At 52.2% G+C, this 24145-nt stretch overlaps 1 protein-coding gene across 2 annotated transcripts in view; it reads left to right on the top strand.

Annotated features, from left to right (window-relative positions):
* SEC14L5 (SEC14 like lipid binding 5) overlaps positions 1-19615 on the top strand; it is a 39967-nt gene extending 20352 nt beyond the window's left edge. Inside the window, exons 7-18 of one of the 2 annotated variants that reach the window (XM_027527436.1) lie at positions 4143-4255; positions 5420-5609; positions 7409-7497; positions 7596-7666; positions 9235-9406; positions 10768-10902; positions 11918-12052; positions 12686-12913; positions 14129-14307; positions 16743-16847; positions 18200-18285; positions 19212-19615. In XM_027527436.1, coding sequence (XP_027383237.1) covers positions 4143-4255; positions 5420-5609; positions 7409-7497; positions 7596-7666; positions 9235-9406; positions 10768-10902; positions 11918-12052; positions 12686-12913; positions 14129-14307; positions 16743-16847; positions 18200-18285; positions 19212-19297 — 1589 coding nt within the window. In that variant the 3' untranslated portion in view covers positions 19298-19615. Of the gene's footprint in view, positions 1-4142; positions 4256-5419; positions 5610-7408; positions 7498-7595; positions 7667-9234; positions 9407-10767; positions 10903-11917; positions 12053-12685; positions 12914-14128; positions 14308-16742 lie in introns of both variants that reach the window. The other variant, XM_027527437.1, reaches the window with a different exon arrangement.
* The last annotated feature ends 4530 nt before the right edge of the window (positions 19616-24145 follow it).

The raw sequence follows: 24145 nt of genomic DNA, 5'->3' as shown, positions 1-24145 counted from the left end.
TGTCTTTTAATTTAATGGCTGCAATCACCATCTGCAGTGATTTTGGAGCCCCCCAAAATAAAATCTGACACTGTTTCCACTGTTTCCCCATCTATTTCCCATGAAGTGATGGGACCGGATGCCATGATCTTCTCTCAAATCATCCCACCCTCGCCTTCTCCCACAGAGTCCAAAAGTCTGTTCTTTACATCTGTGTCTCTTTTGCTGTCTCACATATAGGGTCATCATTACCATCTTCCTAAATTCCATATATATGCGTTAGTATACTGTATTGGCGGAGAAGGCAATGGCAACCCACTCCAGTACTCTTGCCTGGAAAATCCCATGGATGGAGGAGCCTGGTAGGCTGCAGTTCATGGGGTTGCTAGGAGTTGGACATGACTGAGTGACTTTACTTTCACTTTTCACTTTCATACATTGGAGAAGGAAATGGCAACCCACTCCAGTGTTCTTGCCTGGAGAATCCCAGGGACAGGGGAGCCTGGTGAGCTGCCGTCTATGGGGTTGCACAGAATCGGACATGACTGAAGTGACTTAGCAGCAGCTTAGCAGCATACTGTATTGGTGTTTTTCTTTCTGACTTACTTCACTCTGTATAATAGGCTCCAGTTTCATCCACCTCATTAGAACTGATTCAAATGCATTCTTTTTAATGGCTGAGTAATACCCCATTGTGTATATGTACCACAGTTTTCTTATCCATTCATCTGCTGATGGACATCTAGGTTGCTTCCATGTCCTGGCTATTATAAACAGTGCTGTGATGAACATTGGGGTACACGTGTCTCTTTCCATTCTGGTTTCCTTGGTGTGTATGCCCAGAAGTGGGATTGCTGGGTCGTATGGCAGTTCTATTTCCAGTTTTTAAAGGAATCTCCACGCTGTTCTCTATAGTGACTGTACTAGTTTGCATTCCCGCCAACAGTGTAAGAGGGTTCCCTTTTCTCCACACCCTCTCCAGCATTTATTGCTTGTAAACTTTTTGATAGCAGCCATTCTGACTGGCGTGAGATGGTACCTCATTGTGGTTTTGATTTGCATTTCTCTGATAATAAGTGATGTTGAGCATCTTTTCATGTGTTTGTTAGCCATCTGTATGTCTTCTTTGGAGAAATGTCTGTTTAGTTCTTTGGCCCAGTTTTTTGATTGGGTCATTTATTTTTCTGAAATTGAGCTGCAGGAGCTGCTTGTATATTTTTGAGATTAATTCTTTGTCAGTTGCTTCGTTTGCTATTATTTTCTCCCATTCTGAAGGCTGTCTTTTCACCTTGCTTATAGTTCCCTTCATTGTGCAAAAGCTCTTAGGTTTAATTAGGTCCCACTTGCTAATTTTCGCTTTTATTTCCATTGATTCTTTGAACCTCTGAGCTACCAGGGAAGCCCCAAGCACAGAGTCGTAACTGAACTGCCAGGGAAGTCCCTCCATTCTCTTTTTAAATACAAATAATGTGGTACCTCTTTGTGCTTAAGGTTTTAAAAAAATATTTAAAAAATATTTGCATGAAGCATGTATAATTTTAAAAGTTGATTTGCTGAGTCAAATGTTATAGGCAACTAAAATTTTTGTAGATTTACCAATTAGGCCTGTAAGAGGTTGTACTAATCAATGTTTCCACCAAAAATGAGTAGCTGTAACTATTCCTGACTTCACTCCAGCTACCCCAAGACTATTAGTAAATATTTTAAACTTCTGAAAGGCGAAGGCTGACCACTGGTGAATTAGTGACCAGTTCTTTATGAGTGAGGTCAAGTTTTATTTTTTCATGTTTGGTGACTATTTTTTCTTTCCTTTCTTCTTTTATTTTTGTGGGTGAATTCCTTTTTTTTTTTTTGGTCCTATATCCATTTTCCTATTTTCTCATCAATTTCTTATTGCTTTGTGAAAATTCTTTGCATGTTAAGGCAATTAGTCCTTTGTCATATTTCTGACTTTTATTGATCTGGGAAATGTTCACAATAATTTGTTAAAGGAAAATACCTGGGACACAAAATTGCACATGGCCCATGAATCCAGTTTTAACTGTATGCACTAATGCTCACAATGATTCTTTTCTCTTTGGGGCCATTGAAGTGTAAGGGTTTGCCTGATGCAGAGATATACCATGTAACCAAAAATACATCTGGGGGGCTGTGTTTAGGGACAACAAAATTCGTTCATTCAACCAGTATTTATTCTGCACCAGCTGTGTGCCCTAGCTGGCTGCTGCTGTACGTGTGCTTTTAAAATATTAAAAAAAAATTTATACAATACCTGCACTTCTTCTGCCCTTTCCTGTGTATACTCTGCAGGTCATGCCCCGTGTGCTCCCCCTTTTGCACCAGGCCTCCCCTTCCTTCTCTGCCTGTGCTGTCCACCAGCAGAGCTGGTTCTCAGGATGGCTGGTGGGAGGCAGGGTCCTGCCCCTTCCACGCTCTCTACCACTGGGGCTTTGTGCTCGGGAGAAAGGGCCTTACATCTTTCTGGAGGCCGGAAGGAAGCTGCTATCTCCTGCCTCCCTCGTGTTTCCGCCCTCATCCCCCCCTTGCCCTCTCCCCATCAGCAGCATCTCCACTTCTGACCACCCTGAGGGGTTGCAGAGTCTGGGTGGTTCCCCTCGCAGCATCCGTTTACCCAGGTGCCTACTGGCACCGTTGTCATGAGCACCAGCCCTGAGCTCTTTTTGTTCTGGGGGAAATGCTGGGTCCTGTTGCTGGGGGTGCAGTCATTCCGTTTGTTTTCTGATTGCGCCCTCCACACGTGGAGAAAGGGCTGTGCCCATGGAGCCGGCTCTTTGTGGACCATCTCCACCAAGTGCTGAGGGTCTAAGATGCCCATGTGCCTCACCATGCCAGCATCTGCCACCCCAGCAGTTAAGAGCAGATAACAGTGGGACTTCCCTGGTGGTCCAGTGGTTAAGAATCTGCCTTCCTGTGCAGGGGACATGGGTTCCATCCCTGTTCGGGGAACTAAGATCCCACATGAAGGTGAAAGTTGCTCAGTTATGTCTGACTCTTTGCAGCCTCATGGACTGTAGCCCGCCAGGCTCCTCTGTCTGTGGAATTTTCCAGACAAGAATACTGAAGTGGCATAGCTGTTCCCTTCTCCAGGGGATCTTCCCAACCCTGGGGATGAACCCAGGTCTCCTGCATTGCAGGCAGATTCTTTACCAGCTGAGCTATCAGGGAGGCCCAATATCCCACATGATATGGCCTAAATAAAATAAATACAAAAATAAATATTATAGTTCACATGTTAACCTCTAATTTCCAGTCCATCCGTCTTCCTCCCTCTCTCCTCCTTGGCAACCATAAGTCTGTTCTCTATGTCTCTGTTTTGTAGATAGGTTAATTTGTACCATATTTTAGATTCCACATATAAGTGATACCGTATTTTATTTGTATTTTTTTTTTTTTACTAGAGTGGGTTACCATAATCCTCCTCCAGGGGATACCCCTGACACAGGGATCGAATCCTTGTCTCCTGCAGCTCCTGCATTGCAAGTGATTCTTTACCACTGAGCCACTGGGGAAGCCCTTGTCTTTCTCTTTCTGACTTATTTCACTTCATATGATATTGTGTAGTTGCATCCCTGTTGCTGTAAATGGTATTATTTTGTTCCTTTTTGTGGCTGAGTAATACTCCATTGTATATATGTACCACATCTTCTTTATCCATTCATCTTGTCGATGGACATTTAGGTTTGTTTCCATGTCTTGGCTGTTGTGGATAGTGCTGCAGTGAACGCTGGGGTGCATGTATCTTCTTGCATTAGAGTTCTGTCTGTGTGTATGCCCAGAACGGTGTTGCTGGATCATATGGTGAGTCTACGTTGAGTCTCCTGAGGAACCTCCACACTGTTTTCCATAGTGGCAGCACCAACTGACATTCCCAGAGGGAGGAATGATCTTGATTTCCGAGAGTCAAGGGGGCATCTCACTCACCACGGTGAGATCCAGGCATGCCCTGGCCTGAGTTTTCAGATCGCCTTGCAAATGGGTTGCCAACTCTAGAAGATCTGAAGACCAGCCGCTCTTTGGTGAAAGGACTGCCCTACACGTGGAGCGACATTTCCGAATTGAACTCTGCCAGTGAGGCGAGGGCTCCAGAAAGGGTAGACAGTGCAGTGTCTCCTGCTTGTCCTGAACCCCCTCTTCTCCTCCAGGGGACAAGCTGGATGCGGACTACATTGAGAGGTGCCTGGGCCATCTCACGCCCATGCAGGAGAGCTGCCTGGTCCAGCTGAGACGCTGGCTGCAGGAGACCCACAAAGGCAAGGTGGGTGGGGGCCGGGGCTGCAGCCCCTCAGCCTCGGGCACGGGGTGATGGGCCAGGTACGCAAGGCTGGGTGATTAGCAATGCTAGACACTTCTCTCTCATCTTCTTTTTATTACATCCCGTCTCGTGCATTCTGTGCAGAGCACCGACAGCAGTGTTTCCCAGTCTCGGCACAGTTGACATTTGAGGCTGGGCAGCTCTCTATGGGGGGCTGTCCTGTGTACATAGGGTGTCGAGCAGCATTCCTGGCCCCCACCCACCAGAGGACAGGGGCTCTTCTCCCCGGGTTGTGGAAATGAAAAGTGGCTCCGGACCTTACCAGTGTCCCCTGGGGAGCCCAGTCACTGCTCTGTAGCCCTACATTCACAAAACATGCATACTGTTCTTTTCTAAGAGATTTATATTTTTTTAATTTACCGTCTTAACTGTTTGTTTTAAAATTTTATTTTTGGCTGTGCTGGATCTTTGTTGCTGCGTGGGCTTTTCTCTAGTTGAGGCGAGCAGGGGCTACTCTCTAGCTGCAATGCGTGGGCCTCTCATTGTGGTGGCTGCTCTTGCTGCGGAGCACGGGCTCTAGGGCATGTGGACTTCAGTAGTTTGGGCTCATGGGCTCACTAGTTGTGGCTCCTGGGCTCTGGAGCACAGGCTCAGTAGTTGTGGCACACTGGCTCAGTTGCTCCGTGCCACGTGAGATCTCCCCGGGCCGGGGATTGAACCCATGTCTCCTGCACTGGTAGGTGAATTCTTCACCACTGAGCCACCAGGGAAGCGCCCCCCCCCCCCCAAGAGATTTAGTGACTTGGGAGGGTTGATTTTTGACTGCACATGAACTTTGCCTTTAGACTCTAAGCCTCCAACATCATGGTCCACCATGTAGATCCTGACGTTCAGCTCTGTTGAATAAGAGCTTCCAGCTTCGTCATGAGTTGCTTGCCCTTCCTCCCCTCCCCCTACTAGGCAGGCCGACAAGGGAATTACTTTAATGTTGGGTTGGGATATAACCAACACAACTGTTGAGCTGTTTCCTCATCTGTGAAATGGGCACAACATTAGTGCACATGTGCTTGCGTACACACACACACACACACACACAACCAAATTACAAGTGACAATCTCAGTTTAGGGAATACCTTGCTAAGGGCTTTCTCCTCCTTCTTCCCTCAGATCCCCAAAGATGAACACATCCTTCGCTTCCTCCGGGCCCGAGACTTCCACCTGGACCGGGCCCGCGAGATGCTGTGTCAGTCCTTGAGCTGGCGGAAGCAGCACCAGGTGGACCTCCTCCTAGAGACCTGGCGACCCCCCGCCCTCCTGGAGGAGTTCTACGCTGGAGGCTGGCACTACCAGGACATAGGTACATGCGTGACGGGGAGGGCACACTGGGGTCACCACTGAATGTGCTCTGAATGCCCCTCTTCCTTTAGCAGCTTGTTATTTTTCCTTTTGGTTCTTCTGGGCATCTGGAGATGCCTTTGAGATGACAGCTGATGTGAAGGCGGAGCTGGGGTAGACATATGGGCTTGAGGTGAGACAGTTCTCCCAGGGGCAGGGTCAGCCCATCATTGCTTATTGTCTGCAGAATACTAGTGTATTCTGTATACTACAGAATATTAGTGTCCTGGGGCTGCCATACCAAATGACCTCAAACTGGGTGGCTGAAAGCAACGGAAATCCATCCTCTCATAGTTCTGGGGGCAAGAAGTCTAAAAGCAAGGTGTGTGGTCCCTCTGAAAGCTCTAGGGAAGGATCCTTCCTGCCTCTTCTGGCTTCTGGTGGCTCCAGGTGTTCCTTGGCTTGGGGCCACATTCCCCTCCCCCCAGGTCTCTGCCTCTGTCTTCACCACCCTTCCCCCACTCAGTATCTCTGTTCTCTCTGCTGGGCCCAAGCTGATCCAGCATGGCTTCATCTTGAGATCCTTAACTAGTCATGTCAGCAAAGAACCTATTTCCACACAAGGACACATCCCGAGGTTGTGGATGGACATGAATTTGGGGGCAACCCACTACAAATATCATCTCTGGGTTTTTCAAAGTGAAAGTGCCATTGAAGCCAGCACCGGTTACACTTTTCAATGTCCTTGTTCAAAATTAAAATGTTAAAAATTCATATGTATTGATCAAGGCAAGTGCTCGAGTCTCCCGAAAAACCGGTTGGCACATTTGCTTTCAATATATAGTCGATCTTTGTTCTTCATGGATTCTGTATTTGTGAATTTGTCTGCTCATTAAAATTGACTTTTAACCCACAGATCAATGCTCAAGGTGCTTTCACTGTCCTTCATGGACAGAGTGACCAAAAGTGGGCGTCCCTTCCCACCTGAGGCCAAAGAGTGTCCTCCTGTCTCCCTGCCTCAGCCCCTACTATAAATGAGTCTCCTTTCTGCAGTCTATTTAGTGCCATTACTTTTTTGTGTGTTTTTGCATTTTGTGCTTTATGTGTGTGTTGATTTTAAGTCATGGGAAAGTGCTACGCTCCTAAGTGCAAGAAGGCTGTGATGTGCCTTATGGAGAAAATTCATGTTTGATAAGCTCCTTTCAGGCAGAGTTACTAATGAATCAACAACATAAATTAAACAAGATGTCCTCAAATAGAAACACATGCAAAACAAAGTTAATACTGGTCGGCTGACAAAAATGTCATGGCCAGAGGCTGGCAGGAACTTAACCTCCTGTCTCCCCCACCTTAGAAGTGGTTCTGTGTTTCCTGATTCAGTATTCGAGGTGATTTTATAGAAATTAACTACTGCAAATAATAAGAATTGATTGTATGTATATAATATGTATAAAGTATTAAACTTAATATATATATACAATATATATAGTATGTTATATATGGGCTTCCCTGGTGGCACAGAAGGACGGTAAAGAATCTGCCTGCAATGCAGGAGATCTGGGTTCGGTCCCTGGCTTGGGAACATCCCCTGGAGAAGGGAGTGGCTACCCACTCCATTTTTATGGCCTGGAGAATTCCATGGACAGAGGAGCCTGGGGGCTACAGTCCATGGGGTAGTAAAGAGTCGGACACGACTGAGCGACTTTCATAATATACATCGTGTGTTATGAGCGACTGACCATGCACATAGAGCATAATGTGTCCTAAGCATTATGTAATTCTGTCTCCGGTTGTTCCCCTCCTCCCTCCCCCACCTCAAAGATGGCCGCCCACTGTACATCCTTCGTCTGGGCCACATGGACACCAAGGGCTTGATGAAGGCCGTGGGGGAGGAGGTCCTGCTGCGGCATGTGAGTCGGGGTCCCCGCTCCCAGGAGCCCCCACCCCGGGGTTACCCGTGGCCGGAGCAGCCAAGAGAACGTTTGCCAGCCCCTTCTCTGCCTTCTAGATTCTTTCCGTCAACGAGGAAGGACAGAAGCGGTGTGAAGGGAACACGAAACAGTTTGGCCGTCCCATCAGGCAAGAACCCGGGCTGGGGGGGCGGGGGCACTCCCCCCTAAATAGTAAAAACAGCCAAGGTTCACTGGGCATGGATGCCAGGCCGGGCAGCCTGCTAGACGCTTCATAGAGATGCCCTCCTCTAATTCTTACAGCGACCCTAATGAGGCAAGTTGTCCTTGTTCTTTACGGAGGGGGAAACCGAGGCTGAGAGTGGTGACGTCATCCAAGGCTGCTGAGTGGGGGAGGGGCGGAGCTGGGGTTGGAACTTGGTCCCGGCTGGCTCTGGCTCATGGGTTTTCTGCCTGTGCCACGCAGCCTCCTGGACTTGGCTTTTTGAGATGGGCTCTCCCACCCCCAAGATCCACCCTGGCTGTCTCCCAGGCATGTGAACTTCGCAGGTGTCAGGGCTCATCCATTGACCCACTGCCCCCTCTGGCTGCCCCAAACTCTCCTATTCCTGAGTGGAGTTTCCCACACCAGTCCTCACAGGGGTGTTACCCGCAAAGGCACTTAACCTTTCTGAGCTGGGGCTTCCTCTTCTGTAAACACTTCCAAGGGTTTCCTTGCATGCATGCTAAATCGCCTCTGTCAAGTCCAACTCTTCGTGACTCCATGGACTGTAGCCCACCAGGCTCCTCTGTCCGTGGAATTTTCCAGGCAAGAATACTGGAGTGGGTTGCCATGCCCTCCTCCAGGGGATTTTCCCAACCCAGGGATCGAACCCATGTCTGTTGCGTCTCCTGCATTGGTACTTTACTACTAGTGCCACCTGGGAGGCCCTAGGGTTTCCTTATGGCTTATCAAAAAGAATGACTTAAGAGGGGATACATACCAGGGATTCCCTCATAGCTAGTCAGTAAAGAATCTGCCTGCAATGTGGGAGACCCAGGATTGATTTCTGGGTGGGAAAGATCCCCTGGAAAAGGAAACGGCAACCCATTCCAGTATTCTTGCCTGGAGAATGCCATGGACAGAGGAGCCTGGCGGGCTACAGTCCATAGGGCATAAGAGTTGGACACGACTGAGCAACTAAACCAGCACCAGCACCAGAGGTGATACAGCTTCCCTGGTGGCTCAGACGGTGAAGAAACTGCCTGTAATTCGGGAGACCTGGGTTTGATCCCTGGGTTGGGAAGATCTCCTGGAGGAGGGCATGGCAACCCACTCCAGTTTTCTTGTCTGGAGAATCCCATGGACAGAGGAACCTGGTGGGTGACAGTCCATGGGGTCGCAAAGAGTAGGACAGGACTGAAGCGACTTAGCACGCAGGCACCTCTTTTCAACAGTTATTAGTAACACACTGCTGACGTCCTGATGAGGACTCTGCCCCATCACTCAGCTCTCAGGCACTTGAATCTGGGCACTCTGGCCTTGGTGTGTGCGCTGAGAACCCCCATGCCATGTGGCCTCCCCATGGGGGGAGGGTACACGAGACTGTCCTGCGGTCCCTGCCCCAGCAGCTGCCTCACTGAGACTCTCTGTCTGTCCCTGTCTGTGGGCCCCTGGGTCCCCGTGGATGTTGCTGGGGGCTCTGAGGGGTGGGGGTGGCAGAACGAGGTGGAGTGAGGCGGGCATCTCTGCCGCAGCTCCTGGACCTGCCTGGTGGACCTGGAGGGTCTCAGCCTGCGGCACCTGTGGCGGCCAGGGGTGAAGGCCCTGCTGCGCATGATCGAGGTGGTGGAGGGCAATTACCCCGAGACCCTGGGCCGGCTGCTCATCGTGCGAGCCCCCCGCGTCTTCCCCGTGCTCTGGACGCTGGTGAGAAAGAGCAAGGAGCCTGAGATGGGAGAGGGTCCCTCTGGGATCTGCTTGTCCGATGATCCTGTATCAGTTCTCAGTAACGGCTTGACTGAGGTTTAATTCATTTCCCATAAAGTTCACCCCTTCTGGGACTGCCCTGGTGGCCTAGTGGTTAGGGTCCTGGGCTTTCATTGACGTGGCCCGGGTTCAATCCCTGGTCGGGGAACTGAGATTCCGAAAACCCCTGGTCAGAATCAGGACTCCCAGCTGGCTCCGGTGGGGGTGTGACCCACTCTCAGGAGGGTGGGCAGGATGGAGTGGCCCCAGGGGCTGGCCACTGCTGCAGGCCCTGACCACCCCAGGGCTGGACAGATAAGAGGAAGGGATGTCCTTGTTACGAGAGCCCTGTGAGAGCTGGCACAGATGAGGGGGGTGCTTCCAGGGGCACTGGAGCAGGGAGGGAGCGGGGAAAGCAGTACCCACCTCCCAGTGCCTACACCACGCCCTCACTGGCCACAGCAGATGACAGTCAGCTTGTTGAGGCCCACAGGGACCACCTCCCGGGGTGGGGTCTGAAGAAGTGTGACCCACCCAAAGTGGAATTTCTTGCCCCCCATTAATCTCCTGCCTGCGACATTGGCCTGTGCTCTGCTCTGCCAATTGCCTGGTTACCCACCTCCCTCCTCCCTCCCTCCCTTCCCCAACTGTTCACTGAGTCAGACACCACCCCAGAACTGGGATGGCATGAAAAACCAGACTGACACGCAGCTTAGAGTTCAGTATTGAAATACGTTCCATCCGGGATAAACAAAACATGTTATCCACACAATAGAATATTATTCTGCCATGAAAAGGGAATTCTGGTTCACACTACAACATGGATGAGCCTTGAAAATGTGAGGCTCAGTGAAAGAAGCCAACCACAGAAGGCCACACATTGCAGCATTCCCTTTCTGTGAAATGTTCAGAACAGGCAAATCATAGAGATGGGAAGCATATTGGTGGTTTCCAGGGGCTGAAGGGGAAGGAGAGGGGAGTGACTGCTGGCAGATCTGGGGTTTCCTTTTGGGGGAGTGAAAATGTCTTAGAATTAGAGGTGATGGCTGCACAGCATAGTGGATGAACTGAATACCAGAGGATTGTTCACTTTAAAATGGTTAATTCTGGGATTTCCCTGATAGTCCAGTGGTTAGGACTTGGAGCCTCCACTGTAGCGGGTACAGGTTCGATCCCTGGTCGGGGAACTAGGATCCTGCAAGACTTGCAGGGCGGCAAAAAAATAATAATAATAAAATAAAATAGTTAACTCTGTGTTCTGTAAATTACACCTCAATTAAAAAAAAAAATCTTTCCATCTTGCCTTATCTCCCCCATTTCAGATCAGCCCCTTCATCAACGAGAACACCAGACAGAAGTTCCTCATCTACAGTGGCAGCAATTACCAGGGCCCCGGAGGCCTTGTCGATTATCTGGACAAAGATGTGATTCCTGACTTCCTTGGGGGAGAGTGCCTGGTGAGGCCTCAGCGGACCATCTGCACCCATGGTGGGGATGGTCTGTGGCCTCAGGGAGACACGGCCACAGGCGGCAGGAGGCTGGGGGAGGGCAGACCCCTGTGCGTGCTCTGAGCTGGGGAAGACCCTGCTGGCTCTTTGGAGGCAGAGCTGGTCTTAGAAGCTGCCCCTACGAGAGGTGACTCCTCTCTGAAGAAGGGACCTTATGCTGGTGCTTTCAAGAGCAAAGCTGAAGTTTCCCGGAAGCTCAGAGACCAGGCCAGTCAAGGGCTTACCCTTCTGAATCCCCATCCAGTAGGTTGCCAGGCAGAAGTTAGCATTTAGCTGCTGACTTTGCAGCCTCTACTGCAAGGGGAGGAGACTCAAATGTCCCAGCCGCCCGGACCCAGGAGCTAGTGTACCCAAAGGGATTTATTTATTCCCAACTTACAGCTACATGGCAAGGGATGATCAGGCAACAGGTTCCAGGGGAGGTGCCCCCAGACCCCTTTTATCATTTCCCCTGGGGGTGAGGCAGGGGGTGACCCTTATCTCATCTGATGCGGGAGGGCAGGTCCTTTCCCTTTTCCAGCAGAAATCTCAAACGGGACTTCCCTTGTGGTCCACTGGTTAATAATCTGCCTGCTAACGCAGAGGACATGGGTTTGATCCCTGATCTGGGAAGATTCCACAAGCCTCGGAGCAACTAAGCTTGAGCTCCGCAACAAGAGAAGCCACTGCAGCAAAGAGTAGCCCCTACTCGATGCAACTAGAGAAAACCCACACACAGCAACAAAGACCCAGTGCAGCCAAAAATAAATAAAATCTCAAAGAGCAATCCTGCATGATTTCAGGGTTAAAAAAAGAGAGAGAGAGAGACATTTCCTAGGAATTTTGCCAAGCTTGCCAGGTCTCTCCAATCGTCAGGCTCTGTATGCATGTTGTAAGTGTGGTTTCAGGGGTCACAGAGCGCCTTCCTCTGGGTCAGCCAGGCCTGGCTGGGCCCTGACTGTCACCCGGTGTCTTTGTCCCCCAGTGTAATGTCCCTGAAGGAGGACTGGTCCCCAAGTCCCTGTATCTGACGGAAGAGGATCAGGAGAATGAAGACCAGCTGTGGCAGTGGAGAGAGACATACCACTCGGCCAGCGTGCTCCGCGGGGCCCCCCACGAGGTGCTGGGGTCCTGGGCTGGGAGGGCCCGCTGGGTTGGGTGTCATCTTAGATCAGGGACCTTGAAGCAGAGACTGAGATGAGGGTTCTTGTGCCCATGACTTGTAGAGGATCAGCCTCAGGAGAAACCCTTAAGGAGGGCGGTGTGTGTGCTAAGTCTTTTCAGTCGTGTCCGACTCTTTGCCACCCTATGGACAGTTGCCTGCCAGGTTCCTCTGTCCATGGGATTCTTCAGGCAAGAATACTGGAGTGGGTTGCCATTTCTTCCTCCAGAGAATCTTCCTGAACTCACATCCCTTACGTCTCCTGCATTGGCAGGCGGGTTCTTTACCACTAGGGACAGAAGCTAAACCACGAGCTGGCTGCAGCCATGGTCTAGCCCAGTCTGATCCGAGGGGAGAGCGGTGCAGGGGGCTGGCCTCACATCAGCTTGTCACTGGCTGTGGTCACCCTGGTGCAGGGAATCGTCCCAGATGATTCAGACAGAGGTGGATCTGTTTGTCCAGAGCAATTCTTGGACTTGGGGTGGGGAATAGAGACCAGGGTGGGCACCCACACACCTGCAGCTGACTTCCGCATCCCAGCCCCCTCCAGACCAGACATTCAGACCTCATCTGTCACCTGTCCCCTTGCAGGTCACCGTGGAGATTCTGGAGAGGGAGTCAGTAATCACCTGGGACTTCGACATCCTCCGCGGGGACGTGGTGTTCAGTCTGTACCATGCCAAGCAGGCGTCCATGCCGGGCCCCCGGGAGCCTGGGGCCAGGGCCAGTGGGCAGCTGATGGACAGAGGCTGGGCTCTGGGTGCAAATTTCAGCTGCGTGGAGGCCCCGCTCATCTGCCGGGAAGGGGAGAGCATCCAGGTCATCTCTTGGGTCATTTATTCATTCATCACGATCACGCAGGACCGAGTGTCTGCCACGTGCCAGGGTTCCGGGGGAACAGCAGTGCACAGATTGGACCCGGTCCCTGGCCTCAGAGACCCCGCAGGACAGTAAGGGAGAAAGACAGATGTGGGCAGGTCCGAGACCTGGTACCCCAGGGCCCCATCTTCAGCATCCTCCCGAGACTCTTGTCAGAGATGCAGGTTGCTGGCCCCATGCTGTGTGGCGGGCTCAGAAGCCCTGGGCTGGGGCCTGATGTCTGCCTCCTTCACGTCGGCCTGGTTTCCTGATACACGGTCACGTTTCAGCACCCACGCAGCAGGGAGACTGTAGGTCTGGAAACAGCACTTGGGGACATGCCACCAGAACTTGGGCCACCCTGCTGACCACCCTCCCCCCCATACTCCATGGTGCTTGCAGGTCAAACATCACTGGCCCCAAACACACACACACTCACACACGCACACACACACACACACACGCACGCACGCACTGGTGAGCAGTGGAGATCTTGCTGGAGGTGACATAGGTGAATTGGGCAGATGGCTGTCACATCACACACCAGCATCTTCTGCCCCGGGGTCCCACTGAACATCAGCCCTTTTACAAAGTTGCTCTTCTTATAAAGACTGACACCCTCCTATCTGGCTGTCCCTCTGCTCTCGGCAAACTCTAAACACCTTTAAGCTCCCTCTCTGTGTGTGTAGGCTCAGTTGCTAAGTCATGTCTGACTCTTTGCGACCCTATGGACTGCAGCCTGCCAGGCTCCTCTGTTCATGGGATTCTCCAGGCAAGGCTAGAATCTCCAGGGGAATCTTTCCGACCTGGGGATCGAACCTGCATTTCCTGCATTGGCAGGCAGGTTCTTTACCATCAGAACCAACTGGGAAGCCCATACACCCCTTTCTCCAGGTTTCCTCAATTTGCAAATCCCACTCAGCAGGACGAAAGCCCAAGAAAATCCAGGTTTTTAGCCAAACCACACATCTGTAGTTCCTGCACCCCCTAGGCCCTGACTTCCCCACCAGATTAAAAGGGAGGCTCTCAGTTGCCATGGATATGGGGTAACAGCAGAGGGGAAGCACAGGTGACTTTGGGACACCCCAAAAGGAAGGATTTTCTGGCGGGCTGGTTTAGAAAGGGGCCCCTCTCCCCAGGAGGACTGGGGCCTGAGGCTTGGCTTTTGTGTTTCAGGGCTCCCATGTGACCCGGTGGCCTGGCATCTACCTGCTGCAGTGGCAAATGCACAGCCCCCCTGCCCACATGGCCTGCAGCCTCCCGGGCGTAGAGGATGTCCTGACGGCCCTGCACAGCCCCGGCCCCAGGTGCAAACTCCTCTACTACTACGAGGTGCTGGCGTCTGAGGACTTCAGGTATGGGGCCTCCCAACTCCCCACCCCTACTGCCGGGCCAGGCCTGCATCACGCCTGAGGTCTCTTCCTTCCAGGCTGGGGGCACTTCACTCACCTCCTCCACTTGCCCTTGAGCTTCTCTAGGGGTGGGGCCCTGACGTGGGCACCGATAAACTTTCCAGTGGCTCAGCCCCTTATCATGAGCGATCGTATCACTCTTCTGCTTCAGCCTCAGCTGCAGAAACTTCCCTTCAAATGAAACCCCAGACAGAGGCCCAACACACCAGACTGATTGGGTGGGTGGGAGAAGAGGGGCCTGAGCCCTCCTATTTGTACCTTTCCTCACTCCTAGAATTCCATCAAACTGGGTTTGGTTTGCTCTAGAACAGTCTAGAATTATGCCTCACAGGACAACTCTCCCCCAGTGTTGCTGACAGAGAGACAGGGAGGTTAAGACCTCCAAGCACTTCTGGCTTGCTCTGTGACATCAGGCAAGTCACTTTACCTCTCTGAGCCCCAGCTGTTAGACGGGGACCACTGGATCCCCTACGTCATGCAGTTGTCCTGAGGATAAGATGGGTGGGGAAAGTCTGTGCATACAGTAAGCACTCAATAGTGGTTTCTTCCAGGCCTTGGGTTTTATCTTTAAAAAATTTTTAAACTTATTTAATTGGAGAATAGTTACTCTAGAATATTGTGATGGTTTTTGCCAAACATCAACATGAAACGGCCACAGCTCGTGTTCTATCTTTTAAAAACAAATGTGATTTTGCATCCGGCCTCATGACATGGCTGTGTCAGTTTCCTTCTAAAAACGATGCTTCAAATTCTTTTGTTGTTGTCCAGTCGCTCAGTCATGTCCGACTCTACCGTGGAGTAGATTTGAAGCTCCAAGAGGATGTCAGGTCTGGACCTACATCCCAGGTGGAGCTGTAGGGATTCTAGGGGCATGTGTAGCCGGCACAGGATATGTTGGGCTGGGAATTTCCTGAAGGTCCAATGGTTAGGACTCTGTGCTTTCACCGCCTAGGGCATGGGTTCAATCCTTGGTCAGGGAACCAAGATCCCACAAGCCACGAGGCAAAAGAAAAACAAAAGAAAGGTAATGCTGAACCAGCATCTTTACTCCAAAGGGAGACCCCACAGTGTGTCAAAGGGTGGTGATTCCCTCTTTGGGAGGTGGCCTGTTTTGGCCACTGGGCCTCAGTATGGGGGAGAGAGACTGAGGCCCAGAGGGACTCAGACCCATAGACCCATGTATCAGGGGCTTGCTGCCTCCAGGACAACAGGCGGAGGCCAAGGGGTGGGCTGGAAGCTGCTTGCCAGCCTGTCTTGTCTGGTCAGTGTAGGGGAACCTGCTGCCCTGACCCTCAATAGCCTTGGGAGAGTTCCAGTTCAAGGCTGCCCTTGGTGGGCAACTGGTGGTCCTAGAGGGACCAGGCAGGCAGGGTCTGCCATCCTGAAGCAGGAGACCACGTAGCCACACACGAGCAGTGATGATGCCATGAAGGTCCTCGCCCCATGGTCATATTCCAGGAGGTGCTGGTGGCCTGAACACAGAGTGCTGTCAGAGCCCAGGACCAGGGTGGGCACAGGGTGGGTGAGAGTGCAGGGGTTTTGGGGAGGCTCTGGGAAGTGACAGTGGAGTTGAGATCTAGGCCGTGTGCACATGATCACATGGCTGTGGGGGAGGCGCTTGTCAAAACGCAGACTTGGATTGCTTAGCTCTTGAGGCATCTCCAACAAGCTCCAGGAGACGCTGTGCTGCTGGTTCCCAGACCATGCTTTGAGTAGCTAGGCCCTAAGTCTGTACTCTCCAACCCGACAGCTACGAGCCAGAGAGGGCAATTTAAACATAGCGATTAGAACTAAATAAAATTAAAAATTCAGTTCCTCGGTCACACTAGCCACATCTCGAGTGCCCAGCAGCCCCACATGGCCTGTGACAGCCGTGCTGGAAGGCGCAGTTATGGGACACGTCTGTCATCACAGGAATGTCCCCTGGATGGTGCTGCTCTGTGGTCCGGGTGGCATTTGACTGGATAAAGTAGGTGAGAGAGAAAGGCTTCCAGCAGCAGGCGCAGACACCAGGTCCCGAGACAGGGGAGGCAGGTGTTGGAGGAGCTGAAAGGAGGCGGAGGGGTGAGGCTGGAGATGACGGGGTGCCCTCTGGGCCATGCTGGGCCTCTGGGTCAGCAAAGCCCCTGAGAGGTGGGTGGCCAGCAGGGCTCGGCTGGGAAGGAAGGTCCTGCAAGGCGGTGGGCCAGGCTTCACGTCTCATCACAGTCTCGCCTGCTTTTCCCTCTGCACTTACCCTCTGCACCCAGGGAGGGTTAGCAGCCTTGTGGGAAGAGCCCTGGGGCTTCATTGGCATTATCCCCAGCTTTCCCGCAGCTCCCAGTGGCCCCAGGGCCATGTCACCACCAAAAGGCAACATGTGTGTCCTTCCTCCCCAGGGGCTCCATGTCCAGCCTGGAATCCTGCACCAGCCGCTTCTCCCAGCTCAGCGCCGCCACTTCCTCCTCCTCGGCGCCGTCCCACAGCAGCTCCCTGGTCTCCAGGTAGTAGGGACCGAGCCCCGTGGGGCAGCCTGCTCGCCTCCCACGTCCCCACGTGTCCATGAGGCTGTGTGGGCTGCAGCCCTGGGTCTGGACGCTGCCAAAGTTGGGCTATCTGGAGGCCCCTGTTGGCTCTTGGGGTGTTGAGGACAGAATCACCTCTATGACCGGGCTTTGAGTACAAAAAGCCAAGGGGTGGGCGGACCCCATTCAGGTCTGGGGGCTCAGGGAGGTCGTCGGACTCAGTGCCCCCCCCAGCTTCCCTGGGGTGGCCTCCTCCTCAGGTGACCCCGGCACTGTTAGTTTCCCTCTTTCCCTTTCCTGCAGCTCAGCTGCAGAAGAGAATCTGTCTCCTGACCAAGTTCCATCCAGCCTCCCAGAATTGAGTCTTATCAGCCTGCTTGAGTCCCAGGCTAGTCCCTGAGCCAATCACGGTTTCCAGGCGGGAACAGAGAACACTGATTGGCCTGCAGGGTCTGTGTTCAGTCTGGACCAATCACTGTAAGGGGAGGAGGTACAGTGATGGGCCCGCCCAGACCACATGCTTGTTCCCACCACCTGGTCTGAAAAGCACAAGGTGGGTTCTCCCAAGACTCTTAGGGTTCCCCACCCTAAGAAGCAGAAATGACGGGTGTACACCCTAGCATCTAAGCCTACAATGAAGCCCTGGGTCCCAGGATATGCTGGCGAGCAGTTATATAAGTTACAGGCTCCACTTTTTGTGGGGAGCCACCCACCATGGACGTGAAATGCATTTTCACAGCATGTGGCTGGAAGGTCTAATCCTGACCACCCCTGACTTGAAGACAGTGGAAGGCCCAGTGTTTTTTCTGAATTCCAGGCAATGATGAAGCAGTTCTGGCTATCTTTATATTCTCTGAAGGTCCCTTTGTCTCCTGGGAATCTCCTGTTTTATTATGCCTTTTGGGTTGTAAGTCACCTCCCAGCAGCTTAAACAAAAAAGGGTAACCATTCATGGGCACTTGTAACTGACCAGTCTAAAAGGTCTTGCTTCAGCTAAGGCTGGATCCAGGCTCTCAACATGGCATCAGGACTCCCCTGTGGGATAGGGTCTATGACTTTGTCGAAGTTGCACTGGGGGCAAATCTGATCCTCAGTACCAGCTGCAATATTGAAAGACTCTCGTTAAGTTCCTTCATGGGAGGGGCATGGGTCTGAGGACATTTCTCCTTTCATTCCTTGGGCCTGCAAACAGGTAACAGGTCAGAGGTCATCACTGGCATCCCACAATCTGATCTGACCTGCCTTTAGTGTTTTTGGTTTTTGCCTTAACAGGAGCAATAAGGAGTCTTATGCCTCTCTTTTTGAGAGCCTGCTCTCCTCATCTCCCTCAGGAAAGCCCCAGCTCAAACAGGCTTAAGCAACAAAGGGAATTCCCTGTCTGCAGTAACTGGGATGCCCAGGCTGGGCCTTGCTTCAGGTATGGCTGCATCCAGGAGCCCTCAGTGTCCTTAGGCTCCTGTGCCCATCCTCAGCCTCACGTAGGCCCCTTGGCTCTGTGTCAGTTTGCGTGCTGACCTTGTCCTCTCCTCCATGGAGGGAAAGGTGACTGCTGGCGGCCCCTAGCCTACAACCACAGGGCTCTCAGTTTCTAAGGCAGAAAGAGACTCTCCATCTCAAATCCCAGGGAAGGCTCTGACTGGCCCTGGGGAAGTCATGTGCTCACTCCTGTGGGCATATTAGCTAAGCAGCTGGGAGCCCTGTGATTGACATTTCTTCCAGAAGCAACAGATGGATGGGGGAGGGGCCAGTCACCCAACGGACAAAGAGAGGTGGGCCACAGGAGCAGCAGATGACCACACTGGCATCTGCTACGGTTTCCCTCCTGTGCTGGAGGTCGCTGGGGCCCACGCTGGAGCATCAGCAACCAACAGCTACTCTTCTTAACCCTTGAGAGGCTTGGGATTAAAAATGCAAGGAAGGAGATGCTGAGCTCCTGGCTTCTCAATTTCCACAAACCTCAGGGCTGGAAGCCCCCTGGGTATGGCTTCTTTCTCCATCTTGTTCATTAGCCTATTGTGGCCAGGACACAAATGACCCTTTAGCAATAGGACCTGCCCAGGCACTGAGTTTAAGAGCCTGAGTCTTAAAACTTCAACAAGGTGGGGTTTGAGCCCCAGCCATCCTTTCACACGAGCTGTGTGACCTTCAGCAGGTGACTTAACCTCTCTGTGCCTCAACATCCTCATCTGTAAAATGGGGATAGAATAGTGCCTACCTCATTCTCTGGGTTGCAGGGGGACAAATGAGAGTGGATGTGAAGTCCTGGGCCTGGCGCCCAGCACACGGAAAGCTCTTAATAAAAGTAGGTGGTTATTCTGATTGTTTAATACCTCTCATCCAAAGATCCCAGACTCCATCCTGTGAGGACGCCCATCACTGTCATACTCACCATGCATCTGGGGAGAAGCATGGATGCTGTTTCCTTCTGACTTTCCCTTTGCAGAAACTGCATTCTCTGGGCACGTCCACTCATCTAGAAGGGCCTCATTCCGAGTGGTGTTTCCCTCAACTGGCTATACAGTGGTCTCCCCACAGGTTGAAATAAGGGGAATTTGAGACTCCCCCCAACCCCACCCAAGCCTGTGTCTGGAATTTCTCCCCCTGTAAAATGAATTGATCACACAGTCTGTTTCAGCCAGGAAAATACAGCATTTCTTGTTCACCCAATCGTTTGCTCCGACTGGAAGCATTAAATGCACCTAATTGTTTGCTCCGACCAGAAGCATTAAACGTTTTAGATTTGGATACCCCTCTGTTGTCTGTTGCCTAGGAGGTTTCCCTGGGTTTGTTCAAGAATAACTCAGCTGTTGTTTAAAAGACTCAAGAGCATGTTTAACAGGGACCACGCCACTCTCAAGGGGTTGCAGATTGGTTTTTGGAGAAATTTTGGGGAACACAAAAAAATCCCATGTTTAATATCGAAGCACAGACACACTGTGTCAGTTTCCTAGTGCTGCCAAACCAAAATTACCACAAACTTGGTAGCTTAAAACAACAGAAATGGATTCTCTCTCAGTCTGGAGGCCAGAAGTCTGAGATAAATGTGTTGGCTCCCTCCCATGGCTGTAGAGAAGGATCCTTTCAGCTTCTGGGGGCGCCTGGTGTTCCTTGGCTCGTGGCCACATCACTCCTGTACCTGCTTCTGCAGTTTTTTAAAACAATATTTATTTATTTAGTTTTTTGGCTGCTCCAGGTCTTAGTTTTGGTGTGGGATCTTTAGTTGCAGTGTGCAAACTCAGTTACAGCACGTGGGATCTAGATCCCTGACCAGGGACCAAACCCAGGTCCCCCTACGCTGGAAGCACAGAGTCTCAGCCAATGGACCACCAGGGAAGTCCCTTTGCCTCTGTCTTTACGCAGCTTCTCCTCTGTGTATCTCTTTGATGAGGACCCCAGTCATTGGATTTAGGCCTCAGTCTAAATCCAGAATGATTTCCTCTTAAGATCCTGAAGCAAGCACACGGGCACAACTGACCAAGGACCCTGCTGCTGCTGCTGCTGCTGCTAAGTCGCTTCAGTCGTGTCCGACTCTATGCAACCCCATAGACGGCAGTCCACCAGGCTCCCCCATCCCTGGGATTCTCCAGGCAAGAACACTGGAGTGGGTTGCCATTTCCTTCTCCAATGCGTGAAAGTTAAGTCGCTCAGTCGTGTCCGACTCTTAGCGACCCCATGGACTGCAGCCTACCAGGCTCCTCTGTCCATGGGATTTTCCAGGCAAGAGTACTGGAGTGGGGTGCCATTGCCTTCTCCGACCAAGGACCCTACTTCCACATAAAGTCACACTCTGAGGTCCTGAGTGGACACGGATTCTTGGGTGACACTGTTCAACCCACCGCATATACATACTGTGCAAGAACAGACATGTGCAGTTTATCAGAGTATTAAATCCAGGACTCAGGGCCCCACTTGACCCGGAGTTGTGGGGGTGGGCTGCCGGAGGCTCTTGGCCAGGTGTCCAGGTGAAGGAGAGGGCCCTGCTGTCTACTTTCCTGGGCCGCTGTCCCCTCTCCCTTGGGTTTTGCCCAAGTCCCAGAGATGCACCAGAGTCCTGATGTCAGGAGTGGGTGGGGCCTGTCTGGGGTGCTGCCCATCCTTCCTTCGAGCTCCCCTGGAACCCAGAGGTGGGTCCTAGTGGCCACCAGATGTCACGGGATTCTGGGAAGGGTCCCTTGTTTTAGGAGGAGGAGGCCAAGGAGGCCTGAGGGGTGCAGGGGAGGTGTGCTTCCTGTGGCCCTGACGGACCCCCGCCCACTTTGCCTTCGGTTACCAGCCGGGCCCACCGCACTCACCCCTCCCGCTTCTCCATGCTGTCCTGGTGCTGTGGGTGGGGGCTCTCTGAGGAACAGCCAGCCGCCCATGGGCCTGGTGGGTGATCAGAAAGAGCTCCCTGCGGCCGGCAAGCTGGGGTCAGGTCTGAGCCACAGGCCCTGATGACGTCAGTCTCCTCCCAGGAAGGCCCTTGGGGTTTGGGTCCGAAGACAGCAGAGAGCAACACAACCTGCCTCCCTGTGGCCTGAGGGCTGCCTCTGGGACCAATTCTTCCTCCAAGGCCAGGGGCCTCCACAGAGGAGGCAGGCTTTATGGTGCAAGGGGTTCCTGTGGGAGTTTGGGCAGAGCCTTGAAGGAGCTGGAAAGAGCTGGAAGGAAAGGCACTGGGTGGCTCTCTAACTTCTCCCCAGGCCATTTCCCTCCCCTCCCTTCAGTGCCCACCAAGACACTGCTGAGAAATGTGGCTCCCTGAAAAGCACCATTTGAAACCCCTAAGAGTTCTGGAGGCAGGACACAGACCCCTCGAGAATCCGATGATAGCAGCTGCATCAGGGCCACAGAACCCACCCAGTGACTCCAGGATCGGAATCTTTTACTGGGGTCTCTCCAGATGCTCAGATTGTATACGGAGCAGCCCAGCGGCTGAGATACTTGTCACCATGGCAACTGCCCAGCACAGAGCACTCTCCAGGTTCCCAGTCAGACCCCCAGGACTTCTAGTCCACCCTCCACGTTCTGTGTCCAGGGGTCTTCCATCACCCCACTTCCATCACTTTGGCCTGCAGCACCTACTGTAGGACCCAAGCATCCTATTCCCTGTAGGGAACATCACAGGCTGTCCACCTGCTGTCTTCAGTGGGGGGACAGACACAGAGACCCACAGACACATCCCTGCAGGAACTCAGAGGTTGGGAGCTGGCCTTGACATTCCACTTCTCTGAACCAAATTCTCCCTTTCTAAAGTGAAACTAGGGAATTCCCTGGCAGTCCGATGGTTAAGACTGGGTGCTTTCACCGCTGTGGGCCCAGAGTTCGATCCCTGACTGGTGAACTAAGACCTTGCAAGCTACCCAGCATGGTCCAAAAACAAACCAGAACAACAACAACAAAATGAAACTAGACCCATATTACAGCAACTCGGCTGCAGCGATGGGCTCAGTCAGTTTTCCGCATTCATGTCCCTTTGCAGCTTTTCATCAAGGGGTGAAGCTTCAAGAAGCAGCTTCACATCTCTGCCTGGATCCCTGTCTCCACCTTGACCCCAAGTCTGAACCTGATCCTGGAGGATGAGGTATCAGAGCTACATCTGCAGCTGTGGTCACTCCAGACCAGGCCCCCACTGGCCCATTATCGGATGGCAGAGACCTGAGTGAGCCCAGCTGGACTCACTGATTCTAGTCCAAGTCAAGAGAATCACCCAGGTGACCCTAGAAGCATGAAAAACTACTATTTTTCCTGAGAAGCAGTGACTGGTGGTTATTTTAAGCCACCAGTTTGGGGCTGGTTTGTTATGCAGCACTAAATGCCACTACAGTTGATGGGGCTTCCCAGGTGGTAAAGAACCCACCTGCCAATGCAGGAGACATGAGACACAAGTTTGATCCCTGGGAAGATCCCCTGGAGGAGGGCATGGCAACCCACTCCAGTATCCTTGCCTGGAGAATCCCGTGGACAGAGGAACATGGAGGGCTACAGTCCATATGGTTGCAAAGAGTTGGACATGACTGAAATGACAGCACATTTGGTGAGGGCCCGCTGCCTGGCTTGTCGACGGCCACCCTCTACCATGAGCTCGCGTGGCCTTGTTCTTGTGTGTGTCGCATTGCAGAGGGTGCTCTCGTCTCTTCTTATAAGGTCACCACCCTCACGACCTCATCTAAACCTCATTTAATGAAACCAGACGCCCCACCTCCTAACACCATTGCACTGCAGGTCAGGGTCTCAACATACAAACTTCGGGGGATGCAAACATTCAATCCACCATGTGCCTGGATCTGCTTGAGAACCTGCTGGAAGCAGCAGCACCTCCCTCCAGGTACCCTCTGCATAAAGCTGCCAAGCACACAGTGGGGTGTTTTACGAGGCAGGGTGTCGCCAGGCACTTCCTAAAGACCCTTTGAGGCCACAAGTTACAAGCTCTAATCTCACAAGGATACAGGTCACAGTCAAGGGAAGCCAACCGCTGGGGCTGCGATGAGCTGGAGAGGACACAGATGGGGACCGGCCACTCTTGGCTTGGACAACTTATCTCGTCACCTCCAAGGGCGTCCTCTGATGCTGGGACGTCAAGCGTTTTAAAAAATATTTACTTACTTGCTTATTTGGCTGCATGTGGTCTTAGTTGCGGCACAGGGGAAACTTCATTCCGTCAAGAGGGATTTTCGTCGTGGTGTGTGGGCTCGGTAGTTGTTCCTTGTGGGCTTAGTTGGTCCTTGACTTGTGGGGTCTTAGTTCCCTGACTGGGGACTGAGCCTGTGTCCCCTGCATTGCAAGGTGGATTCTTAACCACTGCAAGTCCTTCTCTCACTCCTTTCAAAGAAAAACCAGAAATCTGGAGTTGTTATCTCTTGACTTGTAACTGTTGGTAACTCAATTTTACTAAAACAGTGCAAACTCAGAGTGCTGTCCAGATGCTCACAGCCATCACCTGGGAGCTTGGGGAGACCTGTAGTCTGGAGTCCGCTCCAGGCCAGAGTCTACATGTTTAACAAGCTCTCCAGGTGATTCAGTGAAAGTCGCTCAGTCATGTCTGACTCTTTGCAACTCCTTTGGAACTCTCCAGGCCAGAATAGTGGAGTGGGTAGCTGTTTCCTTCTCCAGGGCATCTTCCCAACCCAGGGATCGAACCCAGGTCTCCCGCACTGCAGGCAGGTTCTGTACCAGCTGAGCCACCTGGTGATTCAAGTACACTTGAAAGTGAGAACCCCTGTGCGTGCGTGCTAAGTTGCGTCAGTCGTGTCTGATTCTACAGCCCTATGGACTGTAGCCCACCAGGCTCCTCCGTC

Source organism: Bos indicus x Bos taurus, chromosome 25, assembly GCF_003369695.1.
Source record: "Bos indicus x Bos taurus breed Angus x Brahman F1 hybrid chromosome 25, Bos_hybrid_MaternalHap_v2.0, whole genome shotgun sequence".
Taxonomy (NCBI): Eukaryota; Metazoa; Chordata; class Mammalia; order Artiodactyla; family Bovidae; genus Bos; species Bos indicus x Bos taurus.
Note: the sequence above shows the minus strand (reverse complement) of the source record. Positions and strands in the feature narration are given on the sequence as shown.